We start from the raw sequence: 14,939 nt of genomic DNA, 5'->3' as shown, positions 1-14,939 counted from the left end.
AGTTCCTGTAGAGTTTCCTGCACCCTTTCATAGTTCTCAATGAACCTTGCTGGTGCCACTGAGAGAACTTTCAACTTGTACCAGTTCCTGTAGAGTTTCCTGCACCCTTTCATAGTTCTCAATGAACCTAGCCATTGATTTTACTCTTACTGTCCATATCGTTGGCCACAGTGGTAGCTGTAGGGTGTTCGGCCTGGAACAATCCTGCTCACCGGCATCATTACCCGAGCAAGTACGATGCTCGAATAAGGTCTTCCCGTTGTTCAATTCGAGGATTGCATTGGAAACATCCTTTACAATTTTCAGAGAGTTGCCGACGACATCGCAGTTCCTTGCGGCCTCCAGGAGTGCCAAGTCTAGGTAGTGGTTACTGCAGTTCACAAATATTGACAGTGGTTCAGAGTCCGTAATCCTTTTCTTCACGCCACTAAATCTGCCTGCCATGTTCACAGCCCTATCAAAACAGTGCCCCCTTAGGTTGAGAAAGTCCAGGCCCAGGCGCAAAATCATGTCCCTCACGGCTTTATACAAGGTCTCAGCTCTGCTGCCTAGTGCATTGTACATGCCAAGAAATTCCTCACGAACTTCCAGTGTTATCCCAACTACTCAATGCACAAGAAATGTGAATTGCTCATTGCCTGTTACGTCGGAAGTACCGCCAGCGACGATTTCATAAAATGGACTGCACTGACGTCTTTGATGATGCCCCACTGAACACTGTGCGCCATAATTTCTATGAGCTCGTTTCCGAGCATAAACCGAGCATTTTTCCAGGGGGGCAGGGAGGGCTACTCCGTGTTTAAGCACACAGCTTCCAATAAGAAACAGGCTACACTGCTGTGTACTTTCAGCCAAATAAATAAATACTTTGTGTGAAGCTTCAAGTGAGTACTTACTGCACCACGATTGGGGCGCGATTGGTGATCGTTGTTCGGAGCACACGTTCGGTTGCGCTGCGCGCGAGTGGCCTCGGCCGTACCGACTTCGCACGACTAAGTCGGCGCGGCCTAGGCCAACTGCGTGCAGCACAATCGACCGCGCGCTCCCAGCGGACGATGTTGGCGCGGCCTAGGTCAATTGCATGCGGCGCAACCAAACGCGTGCTCCAAACAACGACCCCCGATCGCGCCTTGGTTCATTGATTGATTTGCAGAAGTTTTTGACGCATCTTTCACACAATTTTACATACTGAATTCTGGTTATATCAAACTATTTCGCGATCACCGCGCTGTTCGATATATCGAGGTTCAGCTGTACATAGTGAGTACCGAAGAGGTAAAGTGTAATTAAGGTTAATAAAGACTAATCAATTAATTATTATAAAATTAAGCATAACTGAAGGTAATTAATAATGGTGAGGCTAATTACAATTTGCTAACACATAATTCAAGGGTTACTAAGGTTAGATCGCTGGAGCCTAATCAAGAGTAATTAAGCAAACATCATTATTACAAAATTAAGCCTAAGTAACGAAATGAATACATTTAATTACCTAAGCTAAAGTCTGACCTGAGTACACTTGTCTCTCCTAAGCTGCTCCGAATCAGGCAAGGGTTATTCACGCTATGCGGGGAAGTAGGAAGCCAGAGCTGCGTACTGCAAACAAGCATGCAGAAACTCTACTGGAGTTGTTCAAGTATACATAAGCCTACCCCCAAATTTCAAGGTGGCCGACCCCCAAATTTAGGTTGGCCCACTTCCAAAGTTCAAGTTGGCCCACTACCAAATTTCAGTTGACCTACACACAAATTTGAAGTTGGCCCACCCCCAAATTTGAAGTTGGCCCAACCCTACTATAGGCTTCCCCATGCATTTTCTATGGACCCTATGTATTCCTATGGGTATTCTCTCTAATCAATTTTTTTTTTGTATTGTCCCTTATCATCTAATCTAAGCTACCAATCATCTACATTTACACTATTACTATTAAATGTCGACACGTTGTATATTACGCGTTTTTGTGCAGATACAAGGCATTGGCACACAGATCTTGTTGGGGTACTCGCCAAAGGATGCTTACGCCTTAAAATATGCTGGGAGTGCCTTTCAACTAGCGGGCATATGTTGGCGCTTTCATGTTTCCAGTGAGCTAGTGTACCGGGCATAGACCCCATGCGTTGCGCATCCATCTGGCATGGAAGGGAGTCCAGCAACTGCTTGCTTTTCAGCCATGTCTGGTTACTCAGGCCTCCAATAGATGACGCTACAAGCAGATGTGCTTCCCCTTGCTGCCACCTGCTGGTGCTCTAACCAGCCTCCGCAGAGCACAGGCCACGCACTCACATGTTCCCTTTCATAAAGGACCACCTTGTACATGCGCCGTTTCTTGTAAATTTGATTACTAACTAATATACGACTTTCTCTTATTTTTTTTTCAACAAGACCAGTAAATATACAAAAGACATTCCTAGTACCATAGTTCTTAGAAAAATATTAGTACAAAATATGCAGGTCTAACAAAAATTCCACACTTTTAAATGTTTTCAAAATTTTCAAGGCAGCTAAACGGTTAAAATGTGTAGGCACCATATTATGTGTATAGAGCCTGCTCATTTACTGACATTTCCTCTCGGAAGTGTTTCAAGTTCTACCTATTCGTCACATGACAAAGCTAGCTGCACATACAAGGAAATATGCTTTTTCATTGTTGCAGAGTTCCAATGCTTGCAACAGCAGGCTCTAACCCTACACAAAGCACGCACAAATTGGCCTTGTTGTGGTGCATCAAGCTGCATAACATGCTCCTGCTATTTGGTGCCTTTGATGAAATGGCCATGGTAGAGTGGTTAGAACAGTTGGCAGACATCTAAAAAGTCGTGTTCAAATCCCTGCCCAGAGACAAAGCCACATTCTTCCGCACAGTCCCATTTTGAAAGGGTGCCTGACTGGCAGATCTGAAGGCAACACAGAAAGGACCATTTGTGATCTGTACATTGGCTATTTCCGCCAGAAAACAACAGACATGCAGTGAAAATGACAAAAAGCCACAGCCTTGAAGTGTCATGGTAGGCACGTATAATTTAAATCATTTCAATATTGGCATGTTTGCTTAATAAAGCCAACAGTTGAGCTTGTTTGTAAATGATCTTGGAGCAGCACAGAAAACACAGAAGAGAGCAGCAATTTTTTCATGTACTCTCTTTGTGTTGTGTGCATTGCGCCCCTTTTCATAATGTCAGGTATGTGCTTACATTCTTGTTCCCAAATGAAAAGTTTTAAAATTTCAAACAAAGCTTTTTTCTTTCCTTTTGCAATCGAACTGCATGCTGAAGTAATTGCTCAACAGCATACGGCACGTACCCAAGCTAACAAATGCCGACAAAAATTGCTGCTTAACGCTGCCGCAATTTATTTGATATATAGATGGTAGTAAGAGATATAGATACTAAGTTACTAGATAAAAAATATTAGGTGCTGTCGAGGGGTTGAAGCATCGCTTAACGGCATAATATGCAAAAAAAATATTTAAGAAGCATAATCTCTTGTAGGCCTCAGACCACTTAAGCTATAGTAGATGCAGTGCTTCATCATTCTTATGTTACAAGATAGCAGGCATTTCTCCATGCCATGAGCACATTCCTTTTAAGGGAGCAGAAATTGTGCTGAAGCCTCAGTTTTCATTTCTCATGTTTAGAATACCAAGCACTGCTGATAATCTCAGAAAACAATAAAGAATTCCCAACCAAGCACCTAAGTTTTTTTTTTTTTTTATCAAGTATACCTTTTGTTTTATTTCAGCAGTTTTGGTTTGAAGGAGCTATGTACCTAACGCAAGGGCACAGATTCAAACTGCCCAGTCAGCTGGCCATTTTCAAGCGCTCAACAACATTGGCGGCGCATTACATTTGCCTGGTCCTTACAGAGCATCGCGCTCTCACTCAGAGTGCTTAAGGCACTCTCACCTTCTACCTGAAACTGTGACCGAGATCTGGTGGAGTTCCAGTCGCATCCCTCCAGTAGCTTCCATTGTTGGCCTCGCATCCGCCACAGCAGTAGCAGGTGGGTTACTTGGTTGCTGCACATCTTTTTTTATTCGCCATGTTTGTTTACAACAGAAGAAGCACTGATGTGTTTCCCCTTTTGGCTTCCGATTGCTCTGGTGAGCAGCTGAACATTCAGCTTGTACACCATCTCTGACTCCGATCTAGAGCGGGCTCCACATTGTTGCAATCCAAATTGGAGTGCGTAGGAACCAGCCAAAATTACAAGTGTGCTTTTGCACTTTGACAACAAAGTAATACGAGAAGAAATGAAGAGCCATGCAACAAGTGATTGAAATGGGAAATTATTGATATAATGTTAAGAGACAGAAAGTACAAATGGATGTTAGCTGATATTCTAGTTGAGAGTAAGAGGAAGAAGTGACTTGGGCAGTTCATGCAATGCATAGAACAGGGAACTACTGGTCTACTAGAATTCTGTTACCAAGGGGATAGCAGTCCAGGATGGCAGAGATGTAGCATGATGAGCCTAAGAAATCAGCAGGTATAGGAGATGGAGGCAGAAGACAGATATAAAAATTAATTAAATTATGGGGTTTTACGTGCCAAAACCACTTTCTGATCATGAGGCATGCCGTAGTGGAGGACTCCGGAAATTTCGACCACCTGAGGTTCTTTAACATGCACCTAAATCTAAGTACACGGGTGTTTTCGCATTTCGCCCCCATCGAGATGCGGCCGCCGTGGCCGGGATTCGATCCCGCGACCTCGTGCTCAGCAGCCTAAAAGACAGATATAAACAAGCATTGCTAGGAGAAGGCTTGTCCTGCATTGGACGTGAAATAGGTTGACAATGACTGTGTCCCACTGTACACGAAGCCATGGTGCCATGCACTTTCTCATGCCACATGCATCACATTAATTTAGTATAAGCTAATTATTTCTACACTTCAATTAAAACTACAAATAATTTCCTCTATGCTTTTCTTGGATTCATTACATTGTGAATAAGAAAAACCAGATCCCTCAGTTCCCCTTCTGCTTGTTCAGCACCGCAAAAGCCACTTTGAGCACAACCATGCTCATCTGCTCATATGGAGATGGCATGCTATCATCACTAGCCCCATACTACCCCTTCAAAACATCCCGAAATTTTTTGACGAAACCCCCTCCCCCCTTACCCACAGAACAGAAAGTTCCAGGAGGTGGGCTCTGAAAGAGCGACATGGATGAAAGGGAAAGCTTGAATCTGAAAGCAAGGCGAGGGCTAGTGGCGGTCCGAAGGGGGAGGAGGGGGTTGGCATATCACCGTACCTAGAACTTGAGTTTATCGAGTTTCCCTGCAACTGCTGTCATATCTATAGTAGTAGCGTTTCCCTGCCTGCTCACACCACCTTTTCCCTATCCCCTCCCCCCTCCATTGTATGGGAACTGAGAGCGAAGAGTGGCAAGGCTGTTATTCACTCATTTCACAACTGCGTCGGTTCTACCCATTCTCTGCCTCCTCTCTCCCTCTCCTCTCTACCATTTTGTCTAGCTTTCCTCTGGACTAGGGTATAGTAGAGGTAAGGTTGCAATTTCTGCAGTGATATTGCAGGGGGTCACGGATAATTACAGCTGTCAAGAGGCTAATGTGGCAATCAACGCCCAGGGAGCTCCAGAGGTCACTGTGCACATTTGACGTGGTGCAAAGGTCCAAACGAGTTTCTTGTGTTTTCTTTCATCTCTGCCAAGCTGCTTCCACATATTGCCATGTGCATTTATTACTGCTTTACCGTTCACGCATGTTATCAATTTTCTGCCTGCGCGCAGTGCCGTATGTGGCGCCGTGTCTCGATTATGTCCCTTTCTGTCTGCCTGCATGCCAGCCAACTCACCGTCACCTACGTGACAATATGTACACACTCTGAACCACCCGCAGAAAGCGTCCCAGATGAAAAAACTGCTCTGCTTAACACACGGAGTGAGCCTTCTATGACTGCACTAGTGGTAAGCTTCCACAGCATTACCTGCTATGTATGAAAAAGAGTACAGTATTTACTTGCATAATGATCGCACTCCCATAATGATCGCACCCCTGAATTTTGTTGCCAAAATGAATTTTTTTTTCTTTCCCACGTAATGATCGCACCCCGAGCTTGCCGCAGCGATATGTCGTGAGCAAAGTCTAGCTAATGATGATCGCGCTTACCATCTGTCGAATGTTACACGAACGACTCTTAAAGACATACCAAGCGGTCTGCATGCACCGAACAGATTCTTAAGCAGATGCCCCATTTCATTCTTTTCACCACTTTCTGCACTTCCATGATAAAGAAGCTACAACCGAAATTGCCTTGGCTTTATTATTTGTAGGCCTTGTAATGGTTGTGGTCAACAACAACAACAAAAAAAGGTGCCTTTCGATTTCTCTCGTCTGCATTCGTGGGCACGCAACAAATCACGAGCGGCAACGATAGTAGCCACGTTTACATTGATATGTTAGAAGTGTACCCTATTCATATGCCGTAGTTTGTAACACAGCTAAGATATTCACTCACCCTTAGCGGAAACGTGCCGTATTAGGATAGTAGTGAAGACAAATGCCGCAGTTTTCGCAGCATGCCCGCCATGTGTTTCTATGTCACTGGCAGCTAAGCACGCCCATCTCTGTTTCTGTCCCCTCAAAGTGGACATGGCAACAGTATTGTTGCAGACTTGCCGATATTAACGATATTATTCATTACTGATACGGAATAAACTGTTTTGATGCACGTAATGTACCCAGGAGAAGAAAAAAAATCGCATTCGACGCGTTCGGCTTGCTCCGCCGCCCGCCATTTTTGTTTTGGTGTTCCACACTGTTAAAGCGGCAGCCACCTGTTCGTTGACCTGTTGTCACGGAAAATTTAACCCACGTAATGACCGCACCCCTGAATTTGCGTCAAATTTCTTGACAAAAAAGGTATGATCATTTAGCGAGTAAATACGGTATAGGCTTTCCCACAGAAAAGCCATCTGGAGATCCAACGTTTCAGAATTTCCCAAGCAACCACTGTTTCCTAGATACGATCTACTTAGCAATAAAACTACAAGTGCTGAACTACTTACCAAACATTTAACTCCAGGCTTCAAGTCTGGAATCACGAGTTGTTCACTGCGCATCTTCTCTGGAAAGTTCAAGAAAACATTTTAAATGAACCTGCGCAAGTTTGACAGATGTAACAAACTGAAGGACTGCACTAAGAACAGTTGCCATATGTGTACTCATACCAAAAACTTGTTAAGAAAAAAATGAAAAGGTGTACTAATAATAGAGCTCACAACATACTTTTATTCATCTATCCATTCTTTTTTTACTATAAGCCATCCCACCTGAATGCTAGCTAGGAAGCAATAAACTCAACTTAAAAAAAATCCGAGGACATCTAAGCACTTATGAGTTGTGAATGTGAAAGCAATAATGTCCAAGTGAACACAGCTGAGTGGTCCATTGAGTTATGGTGCGAGCACGTTGAGACACTTGGTGAGTTTTGATTTGACCTTACCAAAGTGCAGTTAGAACACAGGCAAGAGCTTGCTAAGACAAGGAACGGGGTGCTAACACAGGCTTCCGAAAGCGAGGCCCTCTCCCCACACGCAAAACCTGGCACGCTGGGGCTTTGTTTCACCCGCTCTGCTCCATCAAGGCGCACTCGTGCCGTGGCGTCACAGCGAATGGGAACTTAGGCTGCCACTGACGCCGGGCGCTGGCTTTTTCACCCAAGGGGCCATTTTACACTTTCGCATCAAAAGATATCATAAAGGATTTCCTGTACACAACAGGCACTCAAAGAACTTGGTTCCTCTTTGTGCATTATTCCTCTTTGTGTGGAACATTGCATATAAATTTTATCTGTTCTATTATTTTCAGTATCAAGGCTAAATATAGATAAACACAGATACAGATAAATACGTAATTGAAGACCACAAACTTTTTGCCGACAGGAAAAGATGACATGCAAATGCTTTCTAGCAACAAAAGTGACATCAATATGTTTTTGTTTCACCTAAAAACATTTCCTTAGTACAATGTTGAAACAGTAAAAACAGAAAAATTAATTATACCTTTGATTGAGTGTCATACATAGGTATCTTTTGAATGTGAAAAAAAAAAAGCATATATGAGCCTTATTGCATTTTGCTCCCATTGAAATGCAGCTGCCCATGGCTGGGATTAAACATGCAACCTCGAACTCAGCAGTGCAATGCTGTAGCCACTAAGCCACCAGGACAGAGCAGAAAAGGATAAGCTGCTACTGTGGGTGACTTGCGCAGTCTCAGAGCCAAGTTTGATGCTGACAGCTACCTTTCTCTGCCTCTTTCCAGTTGTCATATTCAACATTCCTGTAGATTGTCGGGTCCAAAGCCTTGGCAACTTTAAATGGGAATGGGGCTATTCGGTTGGCCAATGCAGTCACCACCTCAGAAGCAGTAGCCTGCAACAGATGGCACAACTTCAACAAATCATGCACGGCGCAGTTGCAACCGCATGCTGCCTAACCTGTTCTTCTTCAGGAAGGACGTTGGTCTCTATGCCAAACTTTACACTAAATAAAGCAAGAAAGAAAAACACGAAACTTATATTAGACATTTGCTCACTGAATATGTAAAGCAATCACTTAAAGGGACATAAAGGCAAATATTAATTCAAGTTAAAGTGATAGATTAGTGCTCGAGAATCTCTAAGGCGTCGATATTATCGCGAACAGAGCCTTAATAATGGAGAAATTGAGGTAAATGCAGGACATGATTGGCGACTCCCTCAGGACATTCAAATACTCGCCCGATGACGAAAGCACTCCTCAGTTAAGTTGTGTCACTAGTACCCAACCACTTGCTGCAAAAAAAAAAAAAAATCTTTGTATTGTATGATAAGGCGACATAAAATGCTACTTGTCTAGCTCTATGTAATTTTTAGAAAAAATAACTAATCGAAAATACCGTCGACAACGATGCGGGCGGTCGAAAGGTTTCCTCTTCGTTCGGCTCCACGCCGCCCACGCTTTCGCGTTTCAGTAGTTTCATTATCGCCTAGTGATGTGCTGGTTTTGCTGGCTCGCGAAACTCGCACAAACTGCAAGTAGCAATTCAACTTCCAAGTGATGTCGCAGGATGCCTGCACAGACTACGCCACTTGACCAAAAAGCAGCTGCCGTGGCGAATCCACTGCTCTTTCTTGGCTCGGTACCGCCGTCTGACGGGCGCTGTTTAACCACCGACGGCAGCAAAGGGTGGTGATGGCGTATGCAACGTCACCACTCCCCTGATTTAGTGGCTGGAGGATTTGGATTACGAAAAAGGTATTCGGACCCTTCAGATGCAATTTTCTCGTAAACTAAGTATTTTCTTGGTACGAAACAAGCGTTGCGAGATTTCTGGAATGGCATTTAAGGAGTTCACATCGACTTAGTATTTGCCTTTAGTGTCCTTTTAATTATTGGGGCACTAAAGACAAAACCTAACTGATGCAAATTTGATAGATTAGCTCAGTGTTTTCAAAAAGCAACTATTTATTACTACTGCTGCTAAGAACAGAGGTGCCATAAGCAAGCAAAACAAAGAAACAACCGCTAGGGAGAGTGGGCCCCATCACTTTTGTTATGTGGAACCAGCTCCTTATCCTTGACCCCCAGGGACTGACTCGTGAAGAGTCGTCAACGGTTATATAGGACTCCACATTTCAAAAATACTAAACAGAGAAGCTAAATCAGTTTATACTAATGAAGCCTTCTTTAAAAAGTCCATTTTAGTTAATTTGTGGCAAAAGGTTGATTATAACATAAATTTAAGGTCAAGCTTCTATTATCTTAATTTCTTGCCAGAACTCTGGTGCCAGCATTTTCTTTCACCGGGGCTGTTGCAGTGCACTAAATGTTCCCAAACTCTCTAAGTTCATTGCATGGCTCCTTGTGAATACAGTTTAGTCATATTTAACTATACAAAAATTAACTAGGTCTGAGCAGACACCAAAATCCACGGCATCACAGCAAGCTGGCATGTAAGCTTCAAGGTGGCGTTGCCAACCTGCCTTTTCAGACTTGCCATGCATCCTTTTCCATTATCAAATTTATTTGCATAATGCTCGCACTTTTTTTGTAGAAAATTGATGCAAAGTTGGGTTCTATAATTATGTGGGGGAAATTTTCCGATAGAAAAACGATAAATAAGGTGGTTGTAGATCAGGGTTCTCACGCGTGCCACTGTAAACTGTAACAAATTATTACTTTCAAACAGCACTTACTTTTCTAATAAGAGCCTACACTCTACACAAGCAGGAACTGAAAAGGTCTTTCATTTGCAGACACCAGGTTAACCTAGAGCCACTAAACAAATCAGTAAAGTGACTCTAGCCTGACCTATTCAAAGTCGCCGTCAGCACTGACAGCGGAACAAGTAGACGACTGTTTACTTGGAAGATCTGTGCTATGAAACATTATGGTTTACTCAGGCCATGGAAAAAAAAATAGTCTATCTTATTTTATTATCTAAAATAGCATTAAAAATGCAATAGGCTTCTATGTAAAAGCACAGCTAAAGTCAGTCTAGGGGCCTCATATTCAAGAAAAAAAATCTTAAAACAGCCTATTACAAGTACAACCAAAAAATTTTCAACACACATGAAAGCTGCATAAGAAAGAAAAGCACTTGGCCATTACCACTCTTTCCACTGCTCAAAGTTCATGTGCTTCCTGTGCTTGAAGGATTTCTTGTCATGGAGCATCTTTGCGACTGCCAAGTCAACATCGTCTCCCATCTCAAAAACATTTTTGTACAAAATTTTGTACAAAATGGCTGCGGAAAACAGTGAAACAGCACATATTAACAGACTTGCCAACCCTAAAACTTGAAAAATACAGCAATGAAAGCTCAAAAGTTTTTTAAATATTTTGAGTGTTGTTCTAATATTGAGATTCTGACTGTTTATTAAAATTTGCAGACTTCCTTCTACATGGATGCTATGAACTGGCACTCCGCTTTACAGTCACAGCAAGAATCTGTGACAAACAGAAATGTTCTAGAAGGGTATTAATGGAACATTCAAGCAACGGTGCCTGAAATTCCAGTTACCATTGTATGCTTGTTCTATGAGTTGGTGGCACTGCTAAAGTTAGGCCTGAATAATGGAGCAAGACCAAAAATTGGGGCTCTAAAAATCAGTTGAAGACTGGGTCTGCATTCCTTAAAAATCAGTGCTGCACTAAATGAAATCAGCTTAGTGCTAAACTGGATGCAAATGAAAAATCATGAAAGTACTGCTGTCAGCACTACAACTGTAAACAAGCTAAAAAAAAATTGGGCATTTTACGATAAAATTGCAATAGTTGGCACATAAGGATTAATGTATTAACTAATGAAAGGGTGATATAGAATAGGGTGATGAAAACAACCTTGGAACTCACATTGGCAGAATGCTGCAGCATCAAGTTCTTGTTTTGAGTAGACGGCATCATAGTGATTACCATGGGTGTAGCACAACATCACCTAGAAAAGATAGATGGAAAGTAGCATCTACATGGAGAAACAAATCAGCATCCATGAAATCATACCACACTTTGGAAGCTATTTTCTGTTGCGTAGTAGGGACTTCTGGATGGGCTGTCAAAGATCACGAAGTCTTTCCTGTAGGTTCAAGTAAAAGAGGCAAGTATAAATACTTTGTAAACATGAAACAGATACGGCAAACCAAAAAAAAAAAAAAACTTAGTGAAGTGAAGGAAATAATGCAAAGGAGAGTGTGGCCAGTTGGCTAAGAGCTACACATTGGACTTGTTGGTACATAATTAAGTCATACTGATGGCACATACAAGCACTGTCTGTGTGGATCCAGCGAGTGCGCTACACCCAAGGACTTTAGATGGTCTTTGCAATGCCATACTTGTTATGTCCTCGGACAGTTTTGCTCAAGCAGCTAATAAATCTAAAAGATTAAACTTCTGTCAAGGCCCAACCAAAAGCAAAGCAACAGCACCCTAATATGAAAGTACTAAATGGTCATCCACAGCAAAGAATAAATAAAAAATTATTAGCAGTTGCTCATTTTAAACGGACCAAGCCTAAGGCAATAGAGACGCTATAAAAGAAAATTTCAGTTTTTTACTTGTAAAGTGTTGCCATAGCATGCATCTCCAAATGGCCGCCCCAGACCTGGAAAAAAAAATAAAAATCTGAGCTGCGTCCTTGACAGTCAGCTCAGTGAGGATGAAATATATGTTGTATCATCACAATTGATACTTGCCTTCACATTTTCCATATTCAACAGGTAGTTCTCGAAGTCCCCATCAAGGTACTATAACATAAAAAAGCGATACGTGAGAGCAGCTTAACGCACCCGGCAAGACAAGTTTAATGCAATTTTTCTTGTAATACTCCCTGAACATCATCACCATCCTCAGCCTGTTTTATGTGTACTGCAGGACGAAGGCCTCTCCCTGCGATCTCCAATTGCCCCTGTCCTGCGCCAACCGATTCCAACTAGCACCCACGAATTTCCTAATTTCATCACACCACCTAGTCTTCTGTCGTCCTCGACTGAGTTTCCCTTCTCTTGGTACCCATTCTGTAACCCTAACGGTCCAACAGTTATCTAACCTACGTATTACATGACCTGCCCAGCCCCATTTTTTTCTCTTGATGTCAATTGGAATATCTCAATGCAAACACTGCCATGAAAGACTTGTGACAGTCAATCACAGTTTTGCCACTACATAAACAGTCAAAAGAGCTGCATGTACTTACTTCGGGCAAGTCTGCACACCATTTATGCAGTCTTTATTTCAGGGGGGTATTTATGGATTAGTCCAAGAGGGAGCAGGACGAATTTTCTTTGTGTGTGTGTGTGTGTTAGTGTGTGCATGTGTGTACAGATATTATTTGATATCCTAACAAACGCTGAATAGCTTTACCGTATAATGGGAACCTATATTTAAATTGGTATAAATATATGCATATTATGAAAACTCACTTTTCTGCCACCCTTAGCAAACCTAAAGACCAACAAATTCTTCCAACACTATCTTTTTAAATTATTTGTCAAAAAACCCATTGCTTATAGCGAGTTTCAATGGATGTATGCAACAGCAGAATAATTGAAATCGAGATTGTTTACATAACGAAAGTCAATTACAACAAACACAGGTAAATAATGCCACATGTCCTGGATATCACAATTCTACTCATAATAAAGACCTTTCTTGGTTGCCTGAGCATGGAACTGAGCTTGTTTCTGGCATTTCTGAACTCCTTTAGTTTAGGCTCCAATCGTGCGTGTAAAAATGAGTGAAAGAGGCAGTTATATTTTATCAACATTATATGTTCATTTGTGACATAGCCTTTTGACCTTTTTCATATAGGAGGGGCAGTTTTATTGACTGCGTCTTAACCTGGCTCTAGCTCTTTTTGATGCCAATACTCAGTCACGGGACACATCAAGGTATTCATCCTGTGGTAGGGAAATTCATGGGAATGCAGGATGCAGTGAATAATGCCCACTTAAGGAAACGTCATTGATGATTCTGGCAGTCTGGTTTTATGTTAGTGGAACATTTTGATTCTGTTTACACAAGCTTTGCTCCGGCTGGTTATCTCGAAACAGCTCTTAGCTTCCTTACGAGCACTCAAACAGAAACATCTGGATTTCATCTGACAAAGAAGAGGTATTTCAGCATTTTAATGAACCTGAAGTCAACATGTTCCGTCGTCTATGATGGTTTACAAATACGACCAATAAAATTTATAGCAGACATCATCGTGTTGTACTTGGTGCAAATGTAACTTGTCAAGATCATCTGGAGTATTCTCAAAAAGGATAAATGATAAAGTCAGATCATAAAGTCAGAAAATGATTATCATATCTACAAAGGAGGAGAAAGGAGTAACGTAAGCAAGTATCGTCCTGTTTCCTTTCTCCTCATATTTTCGAAGGCACTTGAAAAAATAGTGGAAAGCAATTGAGATTTCTTAATAAGCACTCCTTATATATCAATAGGATCCATTTTACTTGTCCAGAAGGAACTCATCTGAAGTAACATTAAAGCCAGAAAGCTCCAACTTGGAGTGGTTAAGCAGGTCAAGGTCAGCAAGAACTTTTACCTGCTTAACCATACCGTCTTGCTTCGAAAACTTGAACATTACGGTATCCAGGGCCTGTCGCTTTACCTCATATGCTCATATCTGAGCAACCGCAAGTAAGTGGTCGTCATAAATAACTTTCTACCTAGCTTGCAGCTGATTCGTTGTGGAGTTCCCCAAGGTAGTTTGTTAGGTCGTAACCTAACATATTTCTCACTGGCTTCTCTAGTAACAAAACAATTACTACGGGAAACACAGTTCTTACTGCCTTGCATGAATGGTTCACAGCAAATGGACTTACTGACAAAGTGTTCCATGCACTGAACAAAAAAATATCTAAATAACAAACTCCTCCTTCACAACCACCATATAGAAACTGTTGATAGCTTTAAATCTTAAAGAGTAGTCTTCGATTCGCACATGAGATGGAGTGAACACGTGTCCTATCTTAACACAGAAATTATCTTGTTCGATTGGTTTCTTATCCAAATGCTGCTTTGAATTTCCCTCCAAAACTAAAGCTTACAATTTAGCATGCCCTATTTCATAATTAAGAGTAGCTAGTTCCAAATTGTCTGGGGTACCACATGTAAGTCTAACACCACACGCCTATTAACACTGCAGAAGAAAGCAGCAAGAATTATTGCTGGCACTGCTTACACAGTACACACACAAGATTTATTTATACAATACAATGTTTTTCACATTTACAGCAGAACCTCATTAATAAGTAGATGGCGGGGAATGTGGATGAGGCACACACTAAGCGATATGCTAATTAATCAACAATGGCAGATGAGCGACTATATAGACTTACTGGCCAGAAAATAATTACATCTTAATTAACTCCTATACACACGCAGACAAGTTTTATTTGCGAGCAGGACACAAATGCCTGTGATTTTCACT

At 41.9% G+C, this 14,939-nt stretch overlaps 1 protein-coding gene across 2 annotated transcripts in view; it reads right to left on the bottom strand.

The window, feature by feature from the left end:
- LOC126516903 (UDP-N-acetylglucosamine transferase subunit ALG13-like) overlaps positions 1-14,939 on the bottom strand; it is a 120,283-nt gene that overhangs the window by 99,490 nt on the left and 5,854 nt on the right. For both annotated transcript variants that reach the window (XM_050166989.3, XM_055063979.2), the window contains exons 3-10: positions 12,199-12,249; positions 12,061-12,107; positions 11,510-11,582; positions 11,363-11,444; positions 10,619-10,754; positions 8,464-8,509; positions 8,269-8,398; positions 7,032-7,090 (exon numbers count right to left, since the gene is read on the bottom strand). In XM_050166989.3, coding sequence (XP_050022946.2) covers positions 7,032-7,090; positions 8,269-8,398; positions 8,464-8,509; positions 10,619-10,754; positions 11,363-11,444; positions 11,510-11,582; positions 12,061-12,107; positions 12,199-12,249 — 624 coding nt within the window. The remainder of the gene's footprint in view (positions 1-7,031; positions 7,091-8,268; positions 8,399-8,463; positions 8,510-10,618; positions 10,755-11,362; positions 11,445-11,509; positions 11,583-12,060; positions 12,108-12,198; positions 12,250-14,939) is intronic.

This window comes from Dermacentor andersoni, chromosome 1, assembly GCF_023375885.2.
Source record: "Dermacentor andersoni chromosome 1, qqDerAnde1_hic_scaffold, whole genome shotgun sequence".
NCBI classification, from domain to species: domain Eukaryota; kingdom Metazoa; phylum Arthropoda; class Arachnida; order Ixodida; family Ixodidae; genus Dermacentor; species Dermacentor andersoni.
This window is presented reverse-complemented; position numbering and strand designations above follow the sequence as displayed.